The sequence below is a fragment of the Giraffa tippelskirchi genome, chromosome 3 (genome assembly GCF_054371585.1).
Source record: "Giraffa tippelskirchi isolate mGirTip1 chromosome 3, T2T-mGirTip1v1.2.pri, whole genome shotgun sequence".
Classification (NCBI taxonomy): domain Eukaryota; kingdom Metazoa; phylum Chordata; class Mammalia; order Artiodactyla; family Giraffidae; genus Giraffa; species Giraffa tippelskirchi.
The window spans coordinates 136,155,493-136,182,149 of record NC_137277.1 but is presented as its reverse complement, the minus strand read 5'-3'; the positions used below and the strand labels follow the sequence as shown (position 1 = coordinate 136,182,149).

The window sequence follows — 26,657 nt, the reverse complement described above, 5'->3', positions numbered from 1 at the left end:
TGCTTATTGGGATGTTGGTCTCTGAAAACTACCCATTGTATTATGAGAAAGTCATACTACCACATAGAAAGAACATATATTCAATTAAGGTCCCAGCCCAGAGCCAGCACCAACTGATGGAGTGAGCCCCAGTCCTAGTGCCAGGTAATGTGGAATGGAGCAGAGACACTACATGCTTCTGGACTCTGTCCCAGCTTCAGATTCATGGGCAAAATGAATGGAGAAAACATCCTCAAGTGATGCCACCAACAAGAAATTAATTTCAAAACTATACAAATGACTCATAAAACTCAATATTAAATAAACAATCCAATCAAAAAAAATAGGCAGAGGATTTAAATAGGCATTTCTCCAAAGAAGACATACAGATGGCCAACAGGCATGTGAAAAAATGCTCAACATCAGTAATTATTTAAAATTGCAAATCAGAACTACCATGAGGTATCACCTCACACCAATCAGGATGGCCATCATCAAAAAGTCAACAAATAATAAATGCTAGAGAGAGTGTGGGGAAAAAAGAAACCAGTCACTGTAGGAAACAGTATGTAGAGTTCTTGAAAACTAAAAATAGAATTACCATATGATCCTTCAGGGGCTTCCCTGACAGCTCAGCTGGTAAAGAATTTGTCTGCAATGCAGGAGACTCCGGTTTGATCCCTGGGATGGGAAGATCCCCTGGAGAAGGGATAGGCTATCTACTCCAGTATTCATGGACTTCTCTGTTGGCTCAGATGATAAAGAATCCACCTGTGGGATTCTGTGTTCGGTCCCTGGGTTGGGAAGATCCCCTGGAGGAGGGCATTGCAATCAACTCAGTATTTCTGCCTGGAGAATCCCCATGCACAGAGGAGCTCAGTGGGCTACAGTCCATGAGGCCGCAAAGAGTTGGACACAACTGAACAACTAAGCACAAATGATCCTATGATCCCACTCCTGGGCATATGTCTGGAAATAACTATCATTCGAAAAAACACATGCACTTCAATGCTCATGGCATCATTATTTTATAATAGACAAGATATGGAAGCAATCTAAGTGTTATTTTGCAGATAAATGGATCAAGAATATGTGGTATATATACAATGAAATACCAGTCAGCCATAAAAAAGAATGACATAATGCCATTTGTAGCAACATGGATAAACCTAGAGATTATCACACTAAGTGAGGTAAATCAGACAAAGAAAGACAAATATCATATGATATTGCTTATATGTGGAATCTGAAAAAAAAAGCTACAAATGAATTTATTTACAAAACAGAAATAGACCCATAGACATAGAGAACAAACGTATGCTTACCAAATGGAAGCAGGGGAGGGATAAATTAGGAGTTTGGGATTAACAGATACACACTACTATATATAAAATAGATAAACAACAAGGACTTACTGATTAGCACATGGAACTACATTCAATATTTCATAATAACCTATATGGAAAAAGATTCTGAAAAGAATAAATATCTGTATAACAGAATCTTTTTGCTGTATACCTAAAGCTATCAGGATATTGTAATCAATAATATTTCAATTTTTAAAAATTACTATTGCTTAAAAATTACTATTGTTTAAAACACTAAGTTTTATGGTGATTTGTTACATAACAGTTGATAACCAGAACATAAGATAAAACATCTCTTTGGATACTTGTATTTTTACATGATTATCTTCCCTTCCTCTTTGAAATGTTTTTATGTTTTCTGGGTGTTATTTTGGAATGTAGATGGAAGTGAAAGCTAGAGAGACATGTATTTGAAATGGGTATCTAACACTTAGTGGCTACAAGACTTTGCATGACTCACATAGTTTCTTAGAGCTTCCCCTTCCATCAATAAAAATGAAAATAATACCAACTTCATAAGACCGTTGAGAGGATTAAATGAAATAAGGTTCAAATTACCTGGTGCACAGAAGGAGCTCAGTAGCCAGGAGTCAATATTATTGTCAGCAGGGTGATATCAAAGTATGCAATACAGGGACCATGAGTTTCTTTACAGATTAGATTCTTGCTGTACATAAAGTAGAAATAGCTTTTTATTAAAGAGATTTCAAATACTGCCCTGGTATTTTGTCTTGCAGATGTTACGGTATAGTTTTGTGTTTTTGATTATATTGCTCCCGTGACAAAACTTGTTTTTAATGGTATGATGACAGCCTGGTGTAATGAAAAGACCATGAGCTATGGGATCAGTTCTACCCCTGTATTTTGTGTGCAAACATGCGCAAGTGTGTTTGGTTTGTTTCCGTCATCCCTATTATAATCATGAGGGCAGAAACACTGGCTTTTTCACTGTTTAACTCCCACTGGCCAGAAAAGTATGTGGCATATAATGGATAATCAATCAATAAAGATTACTTAAAAGAAAATACATTGTCATCATATGTTAGTGATCTTGTTTGGTACAGATATAGGGGACAAAGTGTTTTCAGTTTAGCAAACACCAGAGCTCCTTGTAGTGCTATTTCTTTTATCTCAGTAATTTGATTTTTTGGCCTCATCATTCCTTACTTAGATTTCTAAACCTAAATGTTAGTTTTGTACACACTGAAAGTTGAATATTACAGATGGTCATGAGGGTTTCTGTACACAAATGTATTTACAGATCTATTTGGACATATAAAAATTATATAATGAGTATATATAGGGCTTCCTAGGTGACTAGGTGGTAAAGAATCCACCTGTCAAGTAGGAGATGAAAATTCGATCCCTGGGTAGGGAAATCTCTAGAGAAGGAAATGGCAACCCACTCCAGTATTCTTCCTGGGAAATCCCATGGACAGAGGAGCCTGGTGGGCTACATTCCATGGGGTCACAAAGAGTTGGACATGATTTAATGACTAAACAGCAGCAGCAAAAAGAGTATAAATAATGCATATTTTTAAATACATATTATAGTGTGTATATTCTGGAGGAGGGCATGGCAACCCACTCCAGTATTCTTGCCTTGAGAATCCCCATGGACAGAGGAGCCTGGTGGGCTACAGTCCATGGGGTCACAAAGGGTCGGACACGACTGACGCGACTTAGCAGCAGCAACATGTACATAGTAATATATATATATGGTCTAAATTATATATTATGTGTTATATATATGGCCAGCTAGCTGTAAGTTCACTAAAATATTATTAATTAAGGTAAATTTGAGAATTTAAAGTAGTGTAAGGAAAGTAGGATTCTATTATCTTCAAAGTCATGGGAACATTACTAGCCATAACAATTGACTTCAGGTGGAAACCTCTCATGACATACCTGCATGAATAAATGAATAGGAACCTATTTCTGGGAGAGAAGTAGGGGTTCTGAGGAGCTATCAGGCACTCCATCATTAGATCTTCTGAGGAACTTAATCCTCACCACAGACTTGTTTGCAAGACAGATTTGCTTGAGGTCAAGCTGTCCTATAGATATTAGATTTCAAAGTAATGGGGTTTGAATATCCATTGATTTTATGTGTATCATGATTGACTTCTTATCTCTGCCTTAGTGAGCTCACAGCTTTCTTGGGAAAGGTATTCCCAAACAGGCTTTCACTACACAGAGTACTAAGTGCAAAAACATACATACCACCTAGATACTTACACTGTGATGAGTGAATTCAAGGTGAGGATTCTAGACACCATGGAGAAGATTAGAAGAAAAGATGGGGGACAGATAGGACTCTCAGTCCCCATTGCCTGCAGGGGCGTGGCCACCACAGGAGGTCTCCTTCCTATGCTCCTCTCAATCTTGTCCCCCTTCTAGGCTGGCGGATTGTGGGTTATGGAGCAAATTGGTCATGTGATTAAAGCACTTCCTCAATAACTTTTTCTTCTGTTCTCTGTGTGCTTCCAGAACTGGATCCTTTTTCATTTCATATGCTTATCACATGATACCTTCAGATCTGGCCTCAGGCAAAATTCCTATGGAAGTGCTGACTGAGAAAATGCCTGAGTTCAGCCAGCACAGCCCCTGTCCCTGGACACAAGTGGCCACCTCCTAGCTCAGTAGGGCGCTGCTGAGCACTGGCCGACTGAGTAATGCTGTCTTGGAAACTTCTCTGTAGCATGGCATCTTAGCCCAGCATCAAGCTCAGGGTAAGAAGTAGCAAGCAGATACAACTACAAAGATGTGTGGGAATAATGCAGACACTTTTCCCATGGATCCCATTGGCTTGCAATTCTGGTTCATTGCAGAGTTTCTAGTATAAACTTTCAGTTAAAGAGACAGATGACACATTTCACTGGCTGGCACTTATCAGCAGCTCTGGGGGAGAATATCAGAGGAAACTGTCAGAAAATGACAGTGTCATGGTTCAGTCACTAACTAAATGAAAAAGACATAGTGCTGAACCAGGCCTGACCTTATCTTGCTTGTCTTTCTCCTCTTTCTGCTTCCGTTGCCGCTAGAACAGAACCAAAGCCAGAGGCAAGAGCAAACAGAAGGAGACAGAGGAGACTTTGGTGACACTGTCTGGGATACACAGAGCCACATGGAGGGGTGTGTGGGCCCTAGAAGCTGCAGCATGTGAGCAAGGACACTGCCAACCTGTGAAGTTGCCCAGGAATTGCCCTCTTCAAGCCACCTTGACAATCCCACAGCCTTAATATACATGGCTCTGGCAGCTGACCCGTCTCTCCATCTACATTTTCTTACAAAATAAGGAAAGTCATACAAACTCACGTGTTCCCTGATGACCCGATATCCTTTTAACTTTGGTTCTTTGAGTTTTGCATGACTATCAGAGATCACATCCTCACTTTCTCCTTTAATTTTTATTGGTATCTAATTTATTTACAATGTTGTGTTAGTTTCAGGTGTGCAGCAAAGCGATCAGTTATGTATATCGACTTCTTTTCAGATTCTTTCCCATATAAGCCGTTGCAGAGTATTATATAGGCCTGTGCTATACAGCAATCCTTATTAGTTATCTATTCTTTGCTTTGCCCTGAGGCAGAGCAGGGTGCAGGTCTGTCCCTTGTCAACCGTGTGGCAATGATCAAGCATCCTACCCTCTCTGAGGTTCTGTTTCCTAAAATACCAGATAGGATAACAACTCTTGCTGTGTAGAACTGTTGTTTGGACTACAGATCATGCTTGTGTAGCTCCCCACAGACATCTTCAAATATGAGAAACACCTTAGTCACTGGCAGCCATTTAAAAAGTTACTTATTTTTCTCATCTTGCTGTCTTTCGTTTCCTCCCTTTGTTATCTATTGTGTATAGTCTGGAGGAGGATCTATAGCAAGAAGGCATCCTTCACATTCTGCTCTTATTGATCTGAGTCCACTGTAGCCAAAATGTACAATATCTTATTGCTTCTATTAATCCTGGCTGCCTGTAGCTATCTCCCTCCAATAAGCTATGGGAATCAGACTACATATTTTTTAATTAACCAAAAATATTTAAAATTGTCTTTGATCCTCCTCTGCACTTATCAGATTGCCAAAGTTGAAGTAACGTGTTAATACCTAGTGCTGGGAGATGGGCACCTGAGGTCTGACAGTGATGTTTCGAGTATAAATTGCTATAACCTTGACCCATTTCAGATGTCAAGATGGCAAAAGTCTTCAAAACATGCACATGCTTTGACTTGGTAATGACACCTCAAGGAATTTATACTAAAAATATTATATCTGTGTGCAAAAATGTTCTTGCAGCATGTATAATAATGAAAAAAGAGGAAAAATCTAAATGTCAAAAATAGATCTGTTCTGTCTGTCCATTGTGATACATCTGTATAATGGAAGACTTATTAAAAAATTATGCTATAAAATCATATTTACTGATACGGAAAGATATTTGTATACTGTGTGTGTAACAAATACAGTAACTAAAACAGTTTCAACTGGGGGCCCTGACTTCAGCAGATAAGTGGGACCCTTCCTCAGCTCTTCTAGAGAGCAGGTATGGGAGGAGATGATGATCTCTAGTCCCTTCTCTGCTCTCTCTGTCTCTCCCCAGGGGAAGGGATTTCTGTAATAGTTACGGAAATTAGGTAAATATCCCTGTAGATGTGTGCACTAAATGCATCCCTGTTGTGGACTAAATGTGTGTGTCTCTCCAAAATTCAAATGTTGAAATCCTAACCCCCAATTTGATGGTATCAAGAGGTGGGGATTTTAGAAAATGATTAGGTCATACCCTCTCTCTAGAATGTGCTCAGGGAATTTATAACAATTGAGTTAGACAAAAAGCACATGCTAGTCACAATAACCAAGACACGGAAGCAACCTAAATGTCCATTGACAAATGAATGGATAAAAAAGATATGGTTACATATATATGACAGAATATTACTTAGCCTTTAAAAAGAATGAAATAATGCCATTCTAGCAACATGAGTGGAACCTAGAGAGTGTCATACTGAGTGAAATAAGTCAGACAGAGAAAGACAAATACCATATGATATCACTTATATGTGGAATCTAAAATATGATACAAATGAACTTATTTACAAAATAGAAACAGACTCACAGACATAGAAAACAAACTTATGGTTATCGAAAGAGAGGGAGTAATAAATTTGGAGTTTGGGAATAAAAGATACATACTACCATATATAAAATAGATAAACAACAAGGACCTATAGTACAAAAGTCTTATTTAGCTGTGTACCGTATAGCACAGGGAACTGTACTCAATATTTTAATAACCTACAAGGGGAAATATATATATATATATATACATACATACACACATATATAACTGAATCTTTTTGCTGTACACCTGAAACCAACCCAATTTATAAATCTACTATACTTTGATTTAGAAAAAGAAGCATATATAAGGCAATGGTAAAGTCAAACTAATATCACAGGATGTATATACTAAAGGAACCCCAAAACATAATTCAAAAAGACACATCTATACCAATGTTCACAGTAGCACTGTTTACAACAGCCAAGGCATGGAAGCAACCTAAATGTCCATTGACAGATGAATGGATTAAGAAGATGTGGTACATATGCACAATGAAATATTACTCAGCCATGGAAAGGAACAAATTGGGTCATTTGTAGTGATTAGTCTGTCATACAGGGTGAAGTAAGTCATAAAAAGAAAAACAAATATGGATGGGGGGGGGGTGGGAGGAAAGTCCCAGAGAGAAGGGAAATAATACATATACATACACACACAAACACACACACACACACATACTTATGGCTGATTCATTTTGTTGTATAGCAAAAACTAATACAACATCGCAAAGCAATTATACTCCAATTAAAAATAAATGAATAAAGGAAATTCCATAGTCAGAATGAACATAATTCCATTTTCCCTAAAGTTCCACCAAATCAATTGTTAGGAACTAGAAGCAACACAATGGAGGGTAGGATGGTTTTCTAGACACAGACTCTGCCAAGAGTGCTGAGAGTGACATGGCAAGTTTGACAGTCAGGAGAGAGGGAATCTGAACACATACAAACATTAACTCTCTGAGGACACTGGTAAAAAGGGACACCCAGCAGGGCCTCAGATCTAATCGACCCTGCAAGCATGGCTGAGTCCATGAAGACTAAAATAATTGATTTTCACAATGATGATCCCAAGTAATCAAGAAAAGGTTACATTTCACGTTCAGAATTCTCTGCTTAAGAAGACAAGGGAGCATGTAACCCATTAGAGAAAGATTTTCATTTCAAATAGTTAAAAATTCTTTAAAAACAGTTTGGGTGCTTAAAGGGGTAAGTGACAGTTACCTGGAAAATTCACTTATGTAGAAGAACTTCTTCCCTAAAGACTAGATCAGTGAGGTGGTGGGTAATTGTATTTAGTTAGGTTTCTAGCACTTCTTCTTGTTTGACATTTCATTGTCTAACTTCCTGAAGCCTTTCAAAATTCCTCACTTTCAAGGAACATAAATTCCTTGAGGCTAAAGATTCTGACACCCTTTCTTGGATATTCTACATCCCTGTTATACTTGGCCTTTTTTTTTTTCCTGCCACAAATGATGAACTGATATTCACAAAAATGACAGACCCCTAAGGCATGCACCAACTTGACCAAGCCCTCTTGAAATTTTGCAAACCCTTTTGAGTTATGGTAAGCAATCCTAGAAGGGTCTTTTGCAACCCTTTATCAACCATTTGAGCTAGAAAATACAGAAAAAACAATATATAAATAAAGTTAACATAATTTTTTAAAGCAATCTTTATTTTTTAAAAAGAGTCATTTCTCCTTGCTTAGGAAAACATCTTAGGACTTCGTGTAGAAATCAGCAACTTTTAGAAGATGTCTGTTCTCTTCTACCAATCCTAGACTTCAGCTGCAGTATTTACAGCCTCCAACCAACTCCTCTGCTTGCTTCAGGCTGGCCTTCACAATCCAAACTGACTCTGGCCAATCTGTCCTGTTACTATTTGTCCTGAATTCAGTGGTTTTTGCATACTTACAGACTCCCTTGGTTTGTCTCAATTCTAGAGTCAAGGGGAGATTCTGTCAGCAACCAAAGACCTCTGTTCAGTCCCGAATGGTAGGTTTTCCCTCCAATTCCAGGGCTTGTCCCTATACTTGTGCTCCTAAGTGTACCATTAAATCCCCCTGGATTATCTGGTTGTTGAATATAGTGTGCAGTGTTAAATACGTTGCACCCTTAGAGCTATTTGTCCTTTTTATCTTCATTTCAAAAATCTGAACATAAAGCTAGCATGTACTTGAACTCTTGGTGAAAATTAAATGTTAATAAAGTAGTATACCCATAAAAAAAAAAAGAGTCATTTCAATTCAGGCCTGCACTTTTCAGATAACATGAGTACTGTAAACACACAGGATGTGCCAGCCTGCCCATTGATCTCATTCCCTAATACTGCCCCATTATGCATCTTTCCCCAAATATAACTCACTGGAGTTTGGTGAATGTGCTGAAATCCTTGATGCTTTCTAATCTGCCGGAAAAACCATTTCCTCCTTCACACTTTCTAAGTCTAATTCAAGAGCCATTGCTCTCAAGAAAATTTCCATTCTCACCAGTATTGCAAAATGGGTGTTGTTACTGTCCCTTTTTTGAAGATGAGGATAAAACCTTGAGAGGCTACAGAACCCCCTTGAGGTCATGGCCTGGGCACCAGAGAAAGAACTATTCCATCAAGTATCTCTCCTGGTGGCATTTTTCTCATTGTACAGGGAACCACTGTAGGTGCAGCCCCCTGGTTGGCAAACCTTTCTCTCCTTGACATTCCAGGGTTGGGGGCCCATGTGTCACACTGTGGTCTGTGTGGCACATGCAAAGGGGCCCAGGAGGGGTGTTTCTCACCTGGCGTGTTGAGCAGGCGAGACCTCTTGCAGTGGTAGGCTACCTCCTGCTCACAGTGCTCGGAGCCATCGATCACTGCTTCCAGCTGCTCCAGGCTGCCTCCATAGTCCAAGGTCATGGAGTAGGGCTTCTCAGGGTTGGCACCTCGCACGTGGGTCAGTTCGGTATTGTTGTGCTGCATCAACGTCCAGATCTTGTCCTCTGCCCAGAAAACACAACCCAAGCAAGGTCAAGAGATGATCATGCTTATAGGCCTCCAAAAAGCTGGAAAAATTAAACAGGATTGTGTGAGCAGTGTGATGTTTGGTGGCTACAGGTGCATCAATCAATTGCCACTTGAGTGCTCTACTCATGACAAGAATTTAATCAGAGGATTTTTGTTTCTCCTAGAGCTCCACCCAGAGGTAGTGTGGGGGTTAATTATCTTAAGAGCTAAATTTGTGAAGCCCTTACTCCACAAGTTCTATGCTTAATGTCCATTATCTCATTGAAAATGGACATGATTTATGAAAAGTCATAAAACAAAAATAGAAACAGACAACAGAACAGGAATAAAAGGAAATGAATTCATCAGTTGTGGGAAGGACAATTTGGAAGGGCAAGAACTTAGAAATGAGATACTTTATGATCAGAAGTAGAATGTAACTAAATATGCTCAAAGATAACTATCATGCTGATGACATACATAGAAGAACATAGATCCTGACAAATTATCAAATGCACAACCTGTTGGTAATTAAATGAACAAAAATAAAATGTTAAACATTACCAATAAATAAATAAATAAAACTGACATCATCTAAATCAGAAAGAAGTTGGTCCTGCCATGTTAAAAATGAGGGAAAAGTGAATAAGGAAAACTAGGCAGGTTTTCTAAGATTATATAGTTAGTTAATGACTAAGTGAGAATTGGAACCCAGGATGTCTGACTCCAAAGACCCTACTTCCAGATAGTGATACACACTCTTCCTCACAAGAGAAACACCAGCATAGATCATTTTCTCAGAGAACCATAAGTACCACATTGAAAATAAGACCTATTCACAGAAAGCATGTGTGACATATACATCATAACAAGGATGAGAATGTGTAATACACTCATACATGCAAGGCACTTAACTGAAGCTTGTTATTTATTCTCTATGATACTTCTACTTATCAAAAATATTTTAAGAGTTTTACATTAAAATAGCATGTAGAGATGAGGGCCTAAAGATCAGGGAAGGAGAACATGCTTTGCCTTCTATCAGTAAGAACAGAAGGTGAAGAGAGGAGAGGAATTTTATTTTTAGAGCTTGGGAGATCTGCACTTGAAAGCTATTCTATGAACAACAAACTTGGGCAAGTCACTTCACTTTTGGAGGGGCTTAATTTTATCATCAGTTTTAAGAAAAGAAGTTATGAAGTCACAAGGCATTTGGGAATGCATCAGACATTCTGGAATAATAGACTGAAACATTTCCAGCATTCAGACATAGAACTGAATTCTGAACTTGCTCACAAATAAAGTGAAAGAGGAAATAGGAGGACTTGAAAAGCTTTTGTCATCTGAGAAGCTTGCCCACATAACATCATTACTCTTCACAGATGCTCAGAGCTGAAAAAGAAACTTGCCCAGACATTATGTGGTTTCCGTCCTCTCTCTCTCTCACTCATTTAGTTTCACAAATGAGGAAACCAGAGTCTAGGAAGTAAAGGAATGACCCACAGCATATCTATTAGATGAGAACGGTAAGCATATACACTGCCACTGTAACAAAGATTTCTAGTGACAGTATACAACCAGCACTACTTAGAAGCAAGATGGTGGCAGCTGGCCATGAAAAAGAAAATAATATTAAAAACAACTGACAAGCAGTATCCCCAGGTTTTACTTTCTCTGTCTCAACTCTATATATGAGTTAGGATAAGTAACTTCATTGCCCTGCACTTCAGTTTCAATATATTAGAAAAAGGAGGGAGAGAAAGTTTGATCTTCCCAATTCCTAAATGAGGAAATATTTATTGCAGCAGAAAATTAAACTCTGCTCAAACATTCTGATTCTTCTTAACACTCTTTTCTGAAACCAGCCCCCTGATAACCCACATCTCCAATGTTTAATTGAATGACATTTTCTATAAAGTCTAAAAAAAAATCAGAAGGTTATTAGATTTTGATATTGAAAGCAAAAATAAGGCTTGATTCATATTGGTAAAAATAATAATGTTACACAAACAATGAACCAGAAATTTCAAAAATGTTGGTGCCAGTGTAGACAAATGTCGGTAAAATAACCAAAGAAAGTAGTCTTTAATAATGCAATACTGTAGAGGGAGAAATAAAAACTGTCAATTTTGAAATATCCATGGTACGTACAAGAAACGGAACTCTAATGAGATGCCATGTTACTGTTCCATTCTAAGATATTTTACATACATTATCATCAGCACTCATAACAATCATGGCAGATATCAATATAAATATAGATACAAGAATAGATATTATAGGTATCCATATAGATACAGATATAAGAAGGAGAGAAAAAGTAAACTTGTCCCCAATCTCAATGTGTCCAATCCATCTGACTCCAAAATTGGTCCTCACAGCATCACTAAATTACACAAATTTGGATTTCCTTCTAAATGTACACTGATTTTCATACATTTGTCCATCCAATGTTCATATACTAATTAAACAATTTGCTTATTCATTTACTCATTAGCTCATTTTTTCCAAAATCTTACTCTATCTTTGGGAAGAGGGAAAAGAAAGGGTTGTATCAGAGAGACAATCTTTTATCCCAAAGCCACGCATATCGCAAACCCGTCCTTCTGGGCCCAGAGAGTGAAGTTTTCCCAGTCGAACTCTTGGCACTTTTTGATATATGCGATAGACAGAAGACACAAAGGAACAGCTAAGGGCTCCAAAAGCTCCCCTCACTTCACTTAACACACATCACAAGCACGGTCTGACCAACAGGAAGAAACACGATTACTTGAAACCTAGGGTCTCTTAGGTGGTTTCATTTCAAAGAGAGCCTTTGTCATCTCATTATTTTTCTCCAGGGTGATAGAAACATAAAGACTAAAAATAAGAAGATAACTGGATGTTATCTTTTTCTCACTTTCTATTTTATCTCCCACTTCCTTGGTTGCTGTGCAGATTATGCCCTGAACCTGATGAAACATGAAAAGCCAGGGGTCAGTGCCACTCAGGAGAGTCAGCTTTGATGGCTGATGTTCCTGATACATGGAATAAGGTAGGGACAGGTAGTTTTAGCTAGGCAAGTGTAGGTGAAAGATCTCAAGCGATATTCATTTTGAATAGGCTTTTAGGGGGATGGAGGGTGATCCATTCATGGACCTACATATACTATAAATAAAACTGGACTCATGAGCTAAATGTTCAAGATGGTAAATTTAGTCAGTGGGCAATGGACAGAGCATGAATTTTGGCCTCAGAAGATCTAGATTTGTGAGTCAGCCCTATACTTATTGGCTAATCATAGTTGGTCAAATGATTACTTTTCTAAAGTTCAGTTTCTTCATCAATTATACTTTAAAAAGCAGCAGTGATGCCAACTGTAGAGGATGGTTATAAAGATTAAGTGAGCAGATCAGTGTGAGGAACTCTGTTATTAACTAAATAACTAGGTATTTAATAGACATTTGTGTGTACCACTTAGATAAAGATATATGACAACTCCAGGAGCTCACAGATGTCCAATGCTGATATTAACAAAAGCATTAAAAAGAAGGAGAAGCTATGATTTGTCTCTTGTAGTTCTCAGGATAGGCTGCTTCAAGAGGGTTGTTTCCCAGTCCCCAAAGGAAGACCCACAGACGCCTAGAGGAGAAACACACTAAGCTTGACCTTCTCTCTGCGGATCCACGGGGAAAACACACCAGATTCAAAATTCCCAGAATGGAAAATGCTTCCCCCTGGTAGTCTGTGAACTTGGATTTTCACACAAGGAAACCAACACAGGTTTCCCTCTAACTCAAGTAAGTCCAGTTTCATGCAGAGACCAAGGAGGAAATCAGCTAAAAGCTATGATTGGCAGAGCATCATAAAATCCTCCAGGCTCCAAACACCACCCTCAGCTGATCTGCCTCCAGCACCCTGTACCACATGGCATCCATCCTAAGTGCTATCTCTAGAGACGCATCTAAGGCTTCAAGGTACCTATGAGATAGCCTGGCTTTAGAAACCAGCCCATCTGATGAACTCTGTGTTCTACTCTAGTAGGAAGATTTTGAACAAGTTATATACATCTCTAAAGTTTCCTCACTGGTGAACAGTATATTTATATTAATATTTCCATGCATCATGATATAATGATCCAGTATCATGTTTTACATGGACACATAACTGGTCATCTGGCATGCAAAAGAGAGAAAAATCTTTGTATTCAAGCTTTTCTATGACATTAAAATGAGGACTGGGACTTCAATCCTTAGAGAGCTAGGGGTGGGAAACTCATCCTGCAAAGGAGGGTTAGCTAGCAGACTCCTTGTGATATAGCCGCTGCTGTATATAATAAATGATTATTATCTTGTTGAATTACCTTTTCACTCTGAAATAGCCTCATGTGTTTCTAGATTTATTTTCATTCCTTGCATTTCAGAAATGTCTACAACAGAATATGTCATTTAGTCCTCATAGACCCAGAAACCTAGAAAATCATTGCCCTTGATACCACAGTTTGCTACTCAGGTCATTTTCTATTATTTCTTCTACTGTATTCAGTCCCAAGATGAGAAACAGAGCCCCTCTTTCTAACTTGCTTAAAGGAATACAAGTATTGAGTTACTCAAGACAAATTGTCTCCTTAAGAGAGGACTGCATTTGAAGATTTTTTGAACTGGCAGAAACTTACTCAATTCACTAAGGATCTTAGTCTAAAATAAGTTATTATGCATTTTAAATGTTTATTATCCAATAAATGGCTGGAAAATATTTTCTATAATTTTTGAGATTGCTTTTTAATTTTATTGACTATTTCTTGTGCTGTACAGAAGCTCTTTAATCTGATGTAGTCCCACTTGCTGATTTTTTCTTTTGTTTCTTATGCTTCTATTGTCAGAGTAAAAAACAAAAATCATTGTCAGAATGTCAAAGGGATTTCTTCCTTATGTTTTCTTCTAGGTTTTTATGCCATTAGATCTTCTGTTGAAGCCTTTACTCTTTTGCAAGTTAATTTTTGAGCAGTATAAGATACAGGTCTGATTATTTGCATGTCCAGTTTTCCACACACCATTTGTTGAAGAGATTATCCTTTACTCTTGAATATTCTTGGCTCCCTTGTCAAATATCAATTGATCCTTTATGTGAGAGCTTATTTCTGGGCTCTCTGTTCTGTTCTACTGGCATATGTGGCTATTTTTATGCCAATATCATACTGTATTAATTACTATAGCTTTGGAAAAATGGATAGATGTTGTTTAAGGGCACAAACTTGTGCTTAGCAGATAAATAAGTTCTGGATATCTAATGTACAGCTTAATAATTAGTCAACAATACTGTATTATAAACTGCAAAGTTGTTAAGAGACTAGGTCTTAATTGTTCCCACCAGAAAAAAGAAAATAATTACATGATGTAATAGAGGTGTTAGCTAAGTATGGTAATCATATTGTAATATATATATGTATCAAATCAGCACATTGTACATCTTGAAATTACAGAAAGTTGTATGGCAATTATATCACATTAAAAAACAAAATGTTTGCTTTTTAAAAGCAGCACTCACCACAGAGCATTAAGCAGAGTTCCCTGTGCTATACAGTAGGTTGTCTTTAGTTACCTATTTTATACATATGCCAATAGTATGTATCTATGCCAATCCCAGTCTCATAGCATACCCCATTCATCCCATCCCTCATTTTCCTCCTTAGTGTCAATACACCTGTTCTCTACATCTGTGTCTCTATTTCTGCCTTGCAACCTCTATGGTGACCTAAATGGGAAGGAAATCCAAGAAAGAGGGGTATATGAATACATACTGATGATTCACTTCTCTGTACAGCAGAAACTAATACAACACTGTAAAGCAAATAAACCCAAATTTAAAAAAAAAACAACAAAAAACAGCATTCAGTCCAATGCACTTGCCTAAATATAAGTGATGCTGTAAGGTATTATGCCACCTTTAAGTATAAAGAACTTATGGGTTATAGGTCATCAAACAGCATGTGTTATAAAGATCCAAGGCTTCATTTCAAAAACATGACAAGGGTTGTTATGAAGACTAGTACAGCATTTCCTTTGTTGCTTTGTAGATTTAGCTTTCAAATCTATCTTCTTACAAAGTTGAAACCTCCCAGGATGTGAAATGTATCATTCTGTATATACTGTGTGCTAGTCCCCAGGGCACAGACACAGGAGAATAAGGCATGTTGAACTCTTTCAAAATCTTACTATCATTTGAGGGGAAAAGTGGAATATATGAGAACCACAAATGCCTCACGCTGATATAAGCACTCTTGAGATTACGAGTAAGCAAGGATGCCCAGAGGTCTGCTGGGGCTGGGTTGGAGCTGGTGATAAACTGTACTCTTTCCCTTGAGAATAGACAGGGCGGCACTGGTCTTTTCATCTGTGGACCATCAGTACCTCAGCCAACAATAAGCACCCCGTAAGACTTCAGGAGATCTTTATCAAGAGGAGGCTAATCGTCAGCATGTACAGTAAGTCCCCTACATATGAACTCTCAAGTTACCAGGATGTAAACGTGTGTTCCATCAGGGCCAGGCATGAGTAAATTGCAGTTTGCTCTCTGTCTCCTATTGCTGACGATTCTTCACTTTACCATATCCCACCTCCTCTCTGTCCTCCAGTCAGTAACTCTTCTTGCCTGTTCACTTGATGCCAGGCACTATATGCCAATTTTTCTACTATACTACTGTATGTACTTTCCAAGATACTGTACTGTAATATTAAAGATGTTTACATTTTTGTGTTTGTTTCTTATGTATTATTTGTGTAACAAGTATTAAAAACCTAGTACAATATAATGCATATAGATACAGCCGATTGTGTTAGTTGGGTACCTAGACTAACTGTTGGATTTATGAACAAATTGGACTTATGAATGTGCTCTCAGAATGGAGCTTGTTCATATGTAGGGGACTTAACTGTATTATATAAGCGTCCACATGTAAAATAATTTTCAAGTGATAAGATCAAAACACACACACTCAACAACATCAACAAATGAAAAGTCAAAGAGGTTTCACAGAGTGTCAGCAGAGTAGCAATAGCAGGATATTCCAGAATAGTCCATATCTTTATCTTCCCTGTGAAATCTTTCCTAGCCATCACCCCAGGAAAACTGTTTAGGAACCTTCATACTAGAGCTTTAGGTGATCCACCTTGATTACTCTTGCTTTCATTTCAGAAAATAAATTGTTTACATACAGAGCAAGTATTTAACTCTCCTATTTTGGTTCTCATTCTATCTGATTGGTATTATTATTGCGATGATTACTATTATTATTAATAGTAGTCCTTACAGATGCTATAAGCTGTTCCATCTGTTACCACAGAGATCACCACTGAGAAGAAAAAGCAAACAGAAAAGTGAAAAAAGAGAGAGGAACACGCGATAACTCTGATTAATAAAACCTCATTCTACACACATATCTGACTCTCTGCAGAGCAAGGAAAAAACTGCAAATTTTCTCTCACAATGCTTAGAAGGAAGAGAAGTGTACAGATTGTCAATACCCAGCTTAATTGAACTTAAATCACTGTGGGGAGCTGCTTACAGTCCTTTGAAAAGTGTGCCAATTCACTTATACTCCTATTGCAATAAAACAAGTCTATATTAAGGTCCCCAGGGTCACTTCTGGTACAGTTATCTAAGTTGACAAAGTGAATTTTCTATGCCAAGGGTAAAGATAGCTTAAATAATTCTCAAAGCACTGTCTTTACCATTCATTTACCATCTATGCCATTTCTTGTCATTTTGCACTGACAGTTATTTAATTTTTCATGTTTGTCCCTTATCTCCCCATTTAAATCTTAGGCAATGTCTGCTGAGTAGATATCGGCTTGGAAAGGGTTTCTGTGGTTAGTGAAGGCAGATGTGATGGAGGAAAGCAAGGGCTTTGGGAGCAACAGATCTGGCTGCCAGCTCTGCCACTGACCAAATTCCCGAACAAGGCAGAGACAGGGAGCCTCCCACTGCCTCAGTCTCCACATCTGTAAACTGGATATACCCATTAAGCAGTGATGCTGTGAGCACTGAATCAAACTCACAGTGCTGAGCAGAACTCAGATGCTGACTCAGGGTACTGGCCTCGAAATGAGAGTTGAACAGCCACAAGCCCTGCTGATGAAGTGATTCAGGGAGGAGCAGAGGCATCATTTCATTGTGGGAAACAGTTCTGGGAACTTCTGATGAGGGGGTCTGTGAACCTTCCCCTCAACCTTTAAAGGGAAGGAAGCCAAGAGGTGAAAAACAGTTTTTAACTTCTTTAAAAGGCTTCAGAATTTCTGCAAGAGCAGTTTTCCCTCTCTTGTGGCTCAGCCAAGAAGCCAAGGTAAACATCCTTGTCTGCTAAACCACTGAAGATATGGTTGCTTTTAGTGTCTGAGCGTCTGCTGTTTGCAAGAGGGAGCATTACTGATTTAAGCCTCCATATAGAGTCACCATGCATGGTGCATAAGCTGGAAGCAGGCATTGCAGGCTGCGGGGGGTGGGGAACCCATTCCAGCCACTGCCGCTCCTCCACCAGCCCACATGGACCACACACTTTATGACTTCCAGACAACACAGCTGGCTGTGACTTATTGTACTACTTCACTGAGCCTTTACTTTTTATATACCTTTTGGGGGGTTATTTTTCTTTTCCTTTGCTTTAAACTCAGTGCCATCATCAAAGAGACCTGGGGAATCTGTTTTCTGATCTTAGAGGAGGGGGCATGATCTTGAATAGATTTCATGTGCAATTGCATGGTACTTGTTTGTTTCTGATTTACTTGTTTATCCAAAGAAAATTCATGAAAAGTCTAGTGTGTGCAGAGCACACTTAGGGACTGAGTATCTTGAGGGTTACCAGGCTGAATGCCATGCTGGACCCTGAGCGCAAGGCATTCATAGCTCGTTCTGAGAAAGAAGTTCCTGTGGAAGTGAAAAGATTCACAGCAGCATGTATGAGGTCATGGTTTGATCTCTTTGCTGTCCAAGGGACTTTCAAGAGTCTTCTCCAGCATCACAATTCGAAAGGATCAATTCTTCGGTGCTCAGCCTTCTTTATGGTTCAGCTCTCACATCTGTACATGACTACCAGAAAAACCACAGCTTTGAGCCTGTGCCCATCTCCTGGGCAGAGGAAGAAGGGAAAGCAGACTGCAAATGAAAGTCACCTGATAGGATCAGGGAGGGACTTTGGTTGCTGTGAGACATTTTCATGAGGTCTTTAGGAGCGTCTTTGTGATAAGCACTGTTGTGGTGCATTCTGAGGAAAAATCTAGGCACTGGCGCGAACTTGAATTCAATCCTTCCATCTGTCAGTTACTAACAGAGTGATGCTGGAATGCTCTCCAACCTCTCTGAACTTCTGTTTCCTCAAAATGCAAATGAGAAAAAAAATCTCTACCTCATACTTTACCATGTGGATTATACTCTAAGAGAATATATATTACCCAGTACCTGAATCACAAGTATACAGTAAATACTAGTCCCTGGGCTTCCCGGGTGGCACAGTGGTAATGAATCTGTCTGCCTATGCAGGAGATGCAAGAGATGCAAGTTCAGTCCCTGGGCTGGGAAGATCAGTTGGAGATGGAAATGGCAACCCACTCCAGTACTTTTTACTGGAAAATACCATGGACAGAGAAGCCTGGCAGACTACAGTCCAGAGGGTCGCAAATTGTACATGACTGAGTGACTGAGTACATCCTTTCTTGAGAAGAGTTAAGGTAGCCAAGATGGAACTCACAGGGTAAGAAGCTGATTGCAAAAGGTTTGCCTTAGTCCTGCAATCATGAAATTAAAAGACACGTGCTCCTTGGAAGAAAAGCTATGACAAAACTAGACAGTATATTAAAAAGCAGAGACATCATTTTGCTGACAAAGGTCTGTATAGTCACAGCTATGGTTTTCACAGTAGTCATGTACAGATGTGAGAGTTGGACCATAAAGAAAGCTGAGTACTGAAGAACTGATGCTTTTGAATTGTGTGCTGGAGAAGAGTCTTAAGAGATCCTTGGATAGCAAGGAGATCAAATAAGTCAATCCTAAAAGAAACCAACCCTGAATATTCATTGGAAGGACTGATGTTGAAGCTGATAATTCAATACTTTGGCCACCTGATGTGAAAAACAGTCTCACTGGAAAAGATCCTGATGCTGAGAGAGATTGAAGGCAGGAGGAGAAAGCAGTGCCAGAAGATGAAAAGGTTAGATAGCATCACCAACTCAATGGACATGAGTTTTAGCAAACTTTGGGAGATAGTGAAGGACAGGGAAGCCTGGTGTGCAGCAGTCCATGGGGTCTGCATGGGTTCAGACTTAGTGACTAAAAAACAAGTCCTCAGAAAGGATATCCAGCAATTATGTTGCCTCTCTCCAGGTCACGAAAGTAGACAAGCCTTGTGAAAATGGAAGAATGTACTTATTCTGCTTCCATGGACCTTAAATTCTGGTTTTAAAGGTGATTGACAAAATGAAAGCTCAAGAAGAAAGTGAAATTATTCATCTTTCTTTCACCACGGTATCAATGATGTGCCAACTTCATCTCCAGTGGGAAAACTTTTCTAACACCACCAGCACCCCGTGTTTGTTTCACTCAAGTACTATTATGCCAACATGTTTACTCAGACCCTCCGATAAACTGCAAGCTCAGCAAGGGAAAAGAATGTCTCATAAGTTTTTGTATGCCTAGCACCTGACCCACAGTAGATATTCACTTATCATTGAACTAAACCTTCAACAGACTACCAATATTTTTACTGGCTTCAGTGACAGTACTTAAAATCAACCACAAAGTGATATGATAGGAAACTATGTTTTGATATGTACTTGAAATTCTGCCATGCAGTCCAGAATATCTATTGTAAATAGCAGAATATTGGAAAAATATAAATATCTACCAACAGCTGTCTGATTGAATAGAGAATAGTTAATTAACACAGTGAAATACTCTGTAACCATAATAAAGACCACATAATATTTCTTTAAACTGACCTAGAATTATTTCCAGGATAGATAAAATCATTTTAGGGGATCAAGGTGCAAAAGACTATGCTAAAGGTTGTGCAAGAATAAAGGAGAAATAGGGCTACAGACAAGGATAAGCTAAATGATTATCTAGAGCAGATGGGTAAGAACAGAGTGAAGACTATGAGAGAGAACAAGATGTAACCAGTCAACCATTGTAGTTATATTTGACTTCTGTAACAAGAAAATATTTTACATTTTTAAAACATAAAATTAAATCATAAAGATGAAAAGAGACAAACACTAACACTGAATATTAAAAAAACAAAAAAGCCTGTCTATATATTAAATAGATAAAATAACCACAAAGTAAAAAACATAATAAAGTAACTTTTAAGATATAGTATTCTGTTCAGCTATACATCCTGAGGCTATAGTCTAAAAACAAAACGCAAAATTCAAGTTAATCTTAAACTTTACCTTGTTATCAGTAGTGACACTGCTATTTGATTCTGAATCTGTTGATGAGTATTATAGGATAGAATAAATTATAAAATATATTTTTTCAATTTTAAATTTATTTATTTTTTTAATTGAAAGACAACTGTTTTACAGAATTGTGCTGGTTTCTGCCAAATATCAACATGAATCAGCCATAGGTATACATATATTGATTTTGTTGGGATAGTTCTCAGTATGTGAGAAGAGAAATACATATGGATGATGGAATGATGAGAAAAGATCTGATGATGGTAGATTTGCATTAAAGTATATAAATTTATAAATTAAGCACACATACACACACGCACACACACATACATGCATTTTTTTACCTGTGTCCATAAGAAAGACGGAGAAGCAATAAGCAAACCAAACATCTAGATCTTAATTTTCAAATACCATGTGCTACAAAAATGAACTAGGCTTCTTTGGGAAAACAGCTGAGTCTGGGTCAGGCAGGGAAAGTTCAAGGTAACATCTTGGAACATTTTGAACTAGAAAGCATGCAAGTATTTCAAGATGAATGGGGTCACTCGAGAAAGACATAGGAACAGAATTAAAGGGATCATTACCAGCTATACATTGGAAATCTGAGCATCAATAAATATAATGATAATAGTAAAAACATATTAAAGTAAAATAATTTATAAGTTTCAACTGATACAAGGGGGCTTCTCAGGTGGCACAGTGGTAAAGAATCTCCCTGCCAGTGTAGAAGATGCAAGAGACATGGGTTCAATCCCTGGGTTGGGAAGACAATGTGCAGGAGGAAATGCCAAACTACTCCAGTATTCTTGCCTGGAGAATTCCATGGACAGAGGAGCCTGGTGAGCTACAGTCCATGAGGTTGCAAAGAGTTGGACATCATATATGAAATACATATGTGAAAAATATTCTTTTCCTTTGTGATTTATCACAAGATATTGAATATAATTCCCTGTGTTATACAATAGGACCTTGTTTATCTATTCTCTGTGTAATAGTTTACATCTCATAACTTCAAACTCCCACTCCATCCCTCTCTCACCCCTCTCCTCTTTGGAACATTTTACTTATAACTGGTTTGTACTCTTCAAAAACTTAATGTCTGTCATGAAAAACAACCAAAACAAGATGGTGTAGGGGACCTGGATTTCTAGTTAAAAGAGATTAAAAGGACAGGGCAATTAAATTCCACATTTAGAGAGTGCTTGAGATTCAAACAAAAATAGAAAAACAGACGATGCTATAAAAGACAGTGTAGGGACAAGATGAATTATATATTGGATAACATTCATTGAAGTGATCTTTATTGTTCTTATTATAAAAATAAAATTAAACTATGGTTTTAGTTTTGTGCTTATATAGCATTGTGTGTATTGTTATAAGATACAAGTGAAGTCTTCAGATTTAAATTATCACCATGTCTACAGTTTGCTTTCAAATAGTTTAGAAAAAAACATTTTTCTATGAGGACAAAGAAAGGACAGGAGAGAGAGAGGGAGAGAGGAGTAAGAGTAGCACAAAATGTGGGTAAATGGGGCAAAATGTTCATGTTTGGAGAGTTTAGGTGAAAAGTTTATGGATGCTCATTTTAGTATTCTGTCAACTTTTCTGTAGGTTTGAATTTTTCAGAATAAAAACTTTGAGGAAAATAAGATAGAGCTTCACAATGCTTCACATGTAGAAAAGGCTCAAAGCTATTCTACTCTGCCCCAGCAAACCCATGTGAATGTGCTCTTACAACCACACACACACACAGCTAAGGAACAACAGACTAAATAGTTTTCCAAAAGCAAACAGTATTTCCAGGACTTCCCTGGTGGTACAGTGGTTAAGACTCAGCACTTCCACTGCAGGAGACATGGGTTCCACCCTTGGTCGGGGAACTAATATCCTATATGCATGAGGCACAGCCAAAAATTAATTAATTAATTAACTAAATGAAAGTTAAAAAGTATTATCAAATTCAATCATCCATACCATGGTAGCTCATCCATTTTCAAGTGGAAGTATTTATTATTGCTGTTGAATGAATTGTAGGAGTGCTTTCAAGGCACCAGGTGTTATACACTCCTAAAGTTTATTAGTTATTATTTTCTTCATTGTTTCCCTTGTGGCTCAGCTGGTAAAGAATCTGCCTGCCATGTGGGAGGCCTAATCCCTGGGTTGGGAAGATCCCCTGGAGAAGGGAAAGGTTACTCATTCCAGTATTCTGGCCTGGAGAATTCCATGGATTTTCCATGGGGTGGCAAAGAGTTGGCTTTCACTTTCACTTTCATTTTCATCATTGTATCCCAGAAACACCAAAAAGCCAGTGTCAAGGTTTCTGGGAATAGAGTGATGAAAATAATTTTAAAAACTAGCACATATTGGGTATACAATGCTAGAAAATGATTTTCTTATGGTTTACAATGATTAACTCCTACAAAACTCACAACAGTCTCATACATAGGCTCTATTTGTAATGACCAAGAAGGCAACTAAGGAACAAAGAAGACAAGTAACTCCTTGGCTCACACAACTTGACAAAACTAGGAATGCCCAAGCATTCCTAGGAATGCCCATGCCCAAGCACTTGCCACCAATGCTGGATTGGGCAGATGTTTATTGATTATGCGGATTCAAGGGGGAGCCATGAGAAAGGTGATAGACTGAGGAAAGTCATAGGAGCAAACAATAAGGGCTCAGTCTATAGAATTTGATGAGTACATGTCATTCCAGAACAAAGTCATATCTAAGTCATAAGAGTTATCCAGGACACTCACAGCTGGCAGGGAAAGTGCCATATGGAAACTGTCACCACAGATGGTCTACCCAGCAAATGTCTCTTATCAGCTCCTTTTTACAAGCAGATACAAATAGAACAGAGTCAAACTCTGTGCACAGAGTAGGCATGGCTGATTGGTGGTCAGGAGACTTGAGCTCACCTGCTGTGAAGATCCATGAAGAATAAAGGCTCCCAGACAAAGGGTTCCTCTGCTTCCCCTGCTTCACAAAATGTGGAATCACATACTGTTAGTACCCCTTGGGCTTTTTTATTCTTTGTAATGTATAGACCGACTTTGATTCATCATCTCTCTCCAGAATTCCGGGCTCAAAGCAAAAGCAAGATTTCTAGGAGACACCTTTGACTCTCACTTGTTAATTCATTCTCCTGAAGAAGAAAAGTGTTTGCCCAAAGGTAAGACTGTATTAAAACACATAGATGAGCCAAGAGCCCTCAAACAAGTCAAGGAGCCCTTGGGCACAAGCTTGCTGCATCACCACATCCATGACATTGCTGAGCCCATCAAGATTGATTTTTCCTCTTTTCTCTTCTCTGCCTAACCCAAGACACGTATGTTTCAACTTCATAACTAAGCTCTATGTCTCCAACAAAGCCTTACTTGATCACTCCTGTCCCTGATTCCTTCAGCATTTAGATCTTCCCAATGGCTCAGCAGTAAAGAATCTGCCTACCAATGCAGGAGATATAGGAAACCCAGGTTTGATCTCTGGATCAGGAAGATACCCTGCAGGAGGGCATGGCAACCTACTCCACTGTTCTTGCCTGGAAAGTTCCATGGACAGAGGAGCCTGGCAGGCTGACAGTCCATGGGGTCGTAAAGAGTCAGACATGATGGAGCACACGTGCACACTGCTCATGATGATTCCAGAGGCACAGAAATGCGGGTTTGATCCCTAGGTCAAGAGAATCCCCTGGAGAAGGAAATGGCTACCCATTTCAGCATTCTTACTTGGAAAATTCCATGGACAGAGGAGCCTGGTGGGCTATACTCCTTGGGGTCGCAAAGAATCGGACACATCTGAGCACACACACAAACAAGATGATGGAGCTGGGTGATTGTGGCTTCTATCTTAGGAGCTCTTAGAGAATGCTACATATTGTACTGAGCACATGAGGTACATTTCTCATTTAACTTTATTTAACACACACATCAACCCACTGAGGTAAGATTAACTGATCATTCCTATTATACAGATGAAGAAACTGAGCCTCATAGGAGTGAACACGCTCAATATCCCATGGTGTTGAGAATCTATGGGATAACTGGACAAATTAAATAGAATGGCCTAAAGGGAAAGGTTTTAAGAGCTGGAAGTTAAGCATAAGTCCTAGAGCACAAGGGTCAGTGGTTTATAGTGGGTTATACAGCATGGAGCACAGGGGAGCCTCAATAAATACTGGTTGTTTGGACTGTGTCCTGATCCCTGTACACTACGAGAAAGGGCTTTTCAGGTACCCACAATAAAAAATGTGCTGTGAAAGTTCCATCAAGAAGTGGCAGGATAAGCCTTGTGTTCAAGTCTTAAAAAGAGCAGCTCTTTTAATTTCTGACTAGTTCCACCACCCTGCTTAGAACTGGGGAGACAAAGAAGGAAGGTAATTATTAAATGCTGTACACTGTGATAATCACCTTAATATAAATATTTCCCAAGATCCAAAATCTTCAGGTGCTTGCTAGAAATGTCATTTTTATCATAGTCCTAAACCTACTGAATAAACATTGCTGAGAACAGGCCTCGAAAATTCCATTTTAAAAGTTTGTCTCAGTTCATTTTTAAAAGAAAGAAAACTTAAGCAACTTTATTTTATATAATTTTCTCAAATGCTTAGAACAATTAAGGGGTGACAGAGGAAGGGATGGTTGGATAACATCATAGATTCAATGGACACAAGTTTGAGCAAACTCTGAGAGATAGTGAAGGGCAGGGAAGCCTGTTGTGCTGCAGTCCGTGGGGTTGCAAAGAGTCAGACACAACTTAGCAACTCAACAACGAAAAGTGACAATTCAGGAAGGAATGATACAGATCTTCTCCCTGCAGGATCATTTCCTGGAAAAGCTTTCCACTGTGGCCTTCACCAATGGATGGGAGCAACACAGGGAGAGGAAGGGTCTGCGTGAACTGACACTTGGATCTTCGTTGGCCTCAGAGCATCTGTGTCATCTGGGCTAGGAACCCGGGAATGGGAATCACAAATTAGATCCAACTTCACTGTTTGCTCCTGACAAGAACTTGGACAAGTTATTTAGCTTCTCCAGATTTCAGTGCCCTGCTCTATAAAATGGAAATAATGACACCTTCTTCACAAGATTTCTAAAAAACCTGAATGGCTTCATGAATGTAAAGTGCCTATCATGGCATCTCCAACAAATAGAAACTTGATTAAATGTTAGCTGTTTCTAGTATAAAACTCAGCTCAGAGGGCATCTCTTCAAGCACATCTTTTCTGAGCACTGCCCTGTCTCCATGTACCCCTTGATATAACCACTGCCTCCTTTGTAGTCTTCCTGTACTATTGGTTGCTACTCTATTTGCCATACCAGGTGTAAAAACTGTTACAACGTCTGATTCCCTCTCTGAACTGTGAATTTCTTGAGAATAAAACAAACATCCATTGTGAAACCTTGGTGCTTAGTCCAGCCAGTGCTCAAAGGTTTATTTTAATGGCTTATCATAAATGACCAGCTGAATAAAGTAAGTGCCCTAAATATGAACCTTCAAGTTGCAAACCTTGAAAGATGAGAACATGTGTGCCATCCACTTTATGCCAGCCGTTAAACTGTACTACTGTACTTTTCAAGGTACTTAATGTAAGAATAAGATATTTTTTTTTGTGCCTGTTTTTATGTGTTATTGGTGTGAAAAATACAGTACAGTACTATATACCTGTTTGTGGTACCTAGGTTAACTTTATTGAACTTATGAACAAATTGGACTTAGAAATGTGCTCTAGGCACAGAACTCGTTCATATGTAGGAGACTTACTCTAAGTGACTAATTGA

At 38.6% G+C, this 26,657-nt stretch overlaps 1 protein-coding gene across 3 annotated transcripts in view; it reads right to left on the bottom strand.

The window, feature by feature from the left end:
• CNTNAP5 (contactin associated protein family member 5) overlaps positions 1–26,657 on the bottom strand; it is a 982,292-nt gene that overhangs the window by 268,612 nt on the left and 687,023 nt on the right. For all 3 annotated transcript variants that reach the window (XM_081576090.1, XM_081576091.1, XM_081576092.1), the window contains one exon: positions 9,241–9,441. In XM_081576090.1, the coding sequence (XP_081432216.1) occupies positions 9,241–9,441 (201 nt within the window). The remainder of the gene's footprint in view (positions 1–9,240; positions 9,442–26,657) is intronic.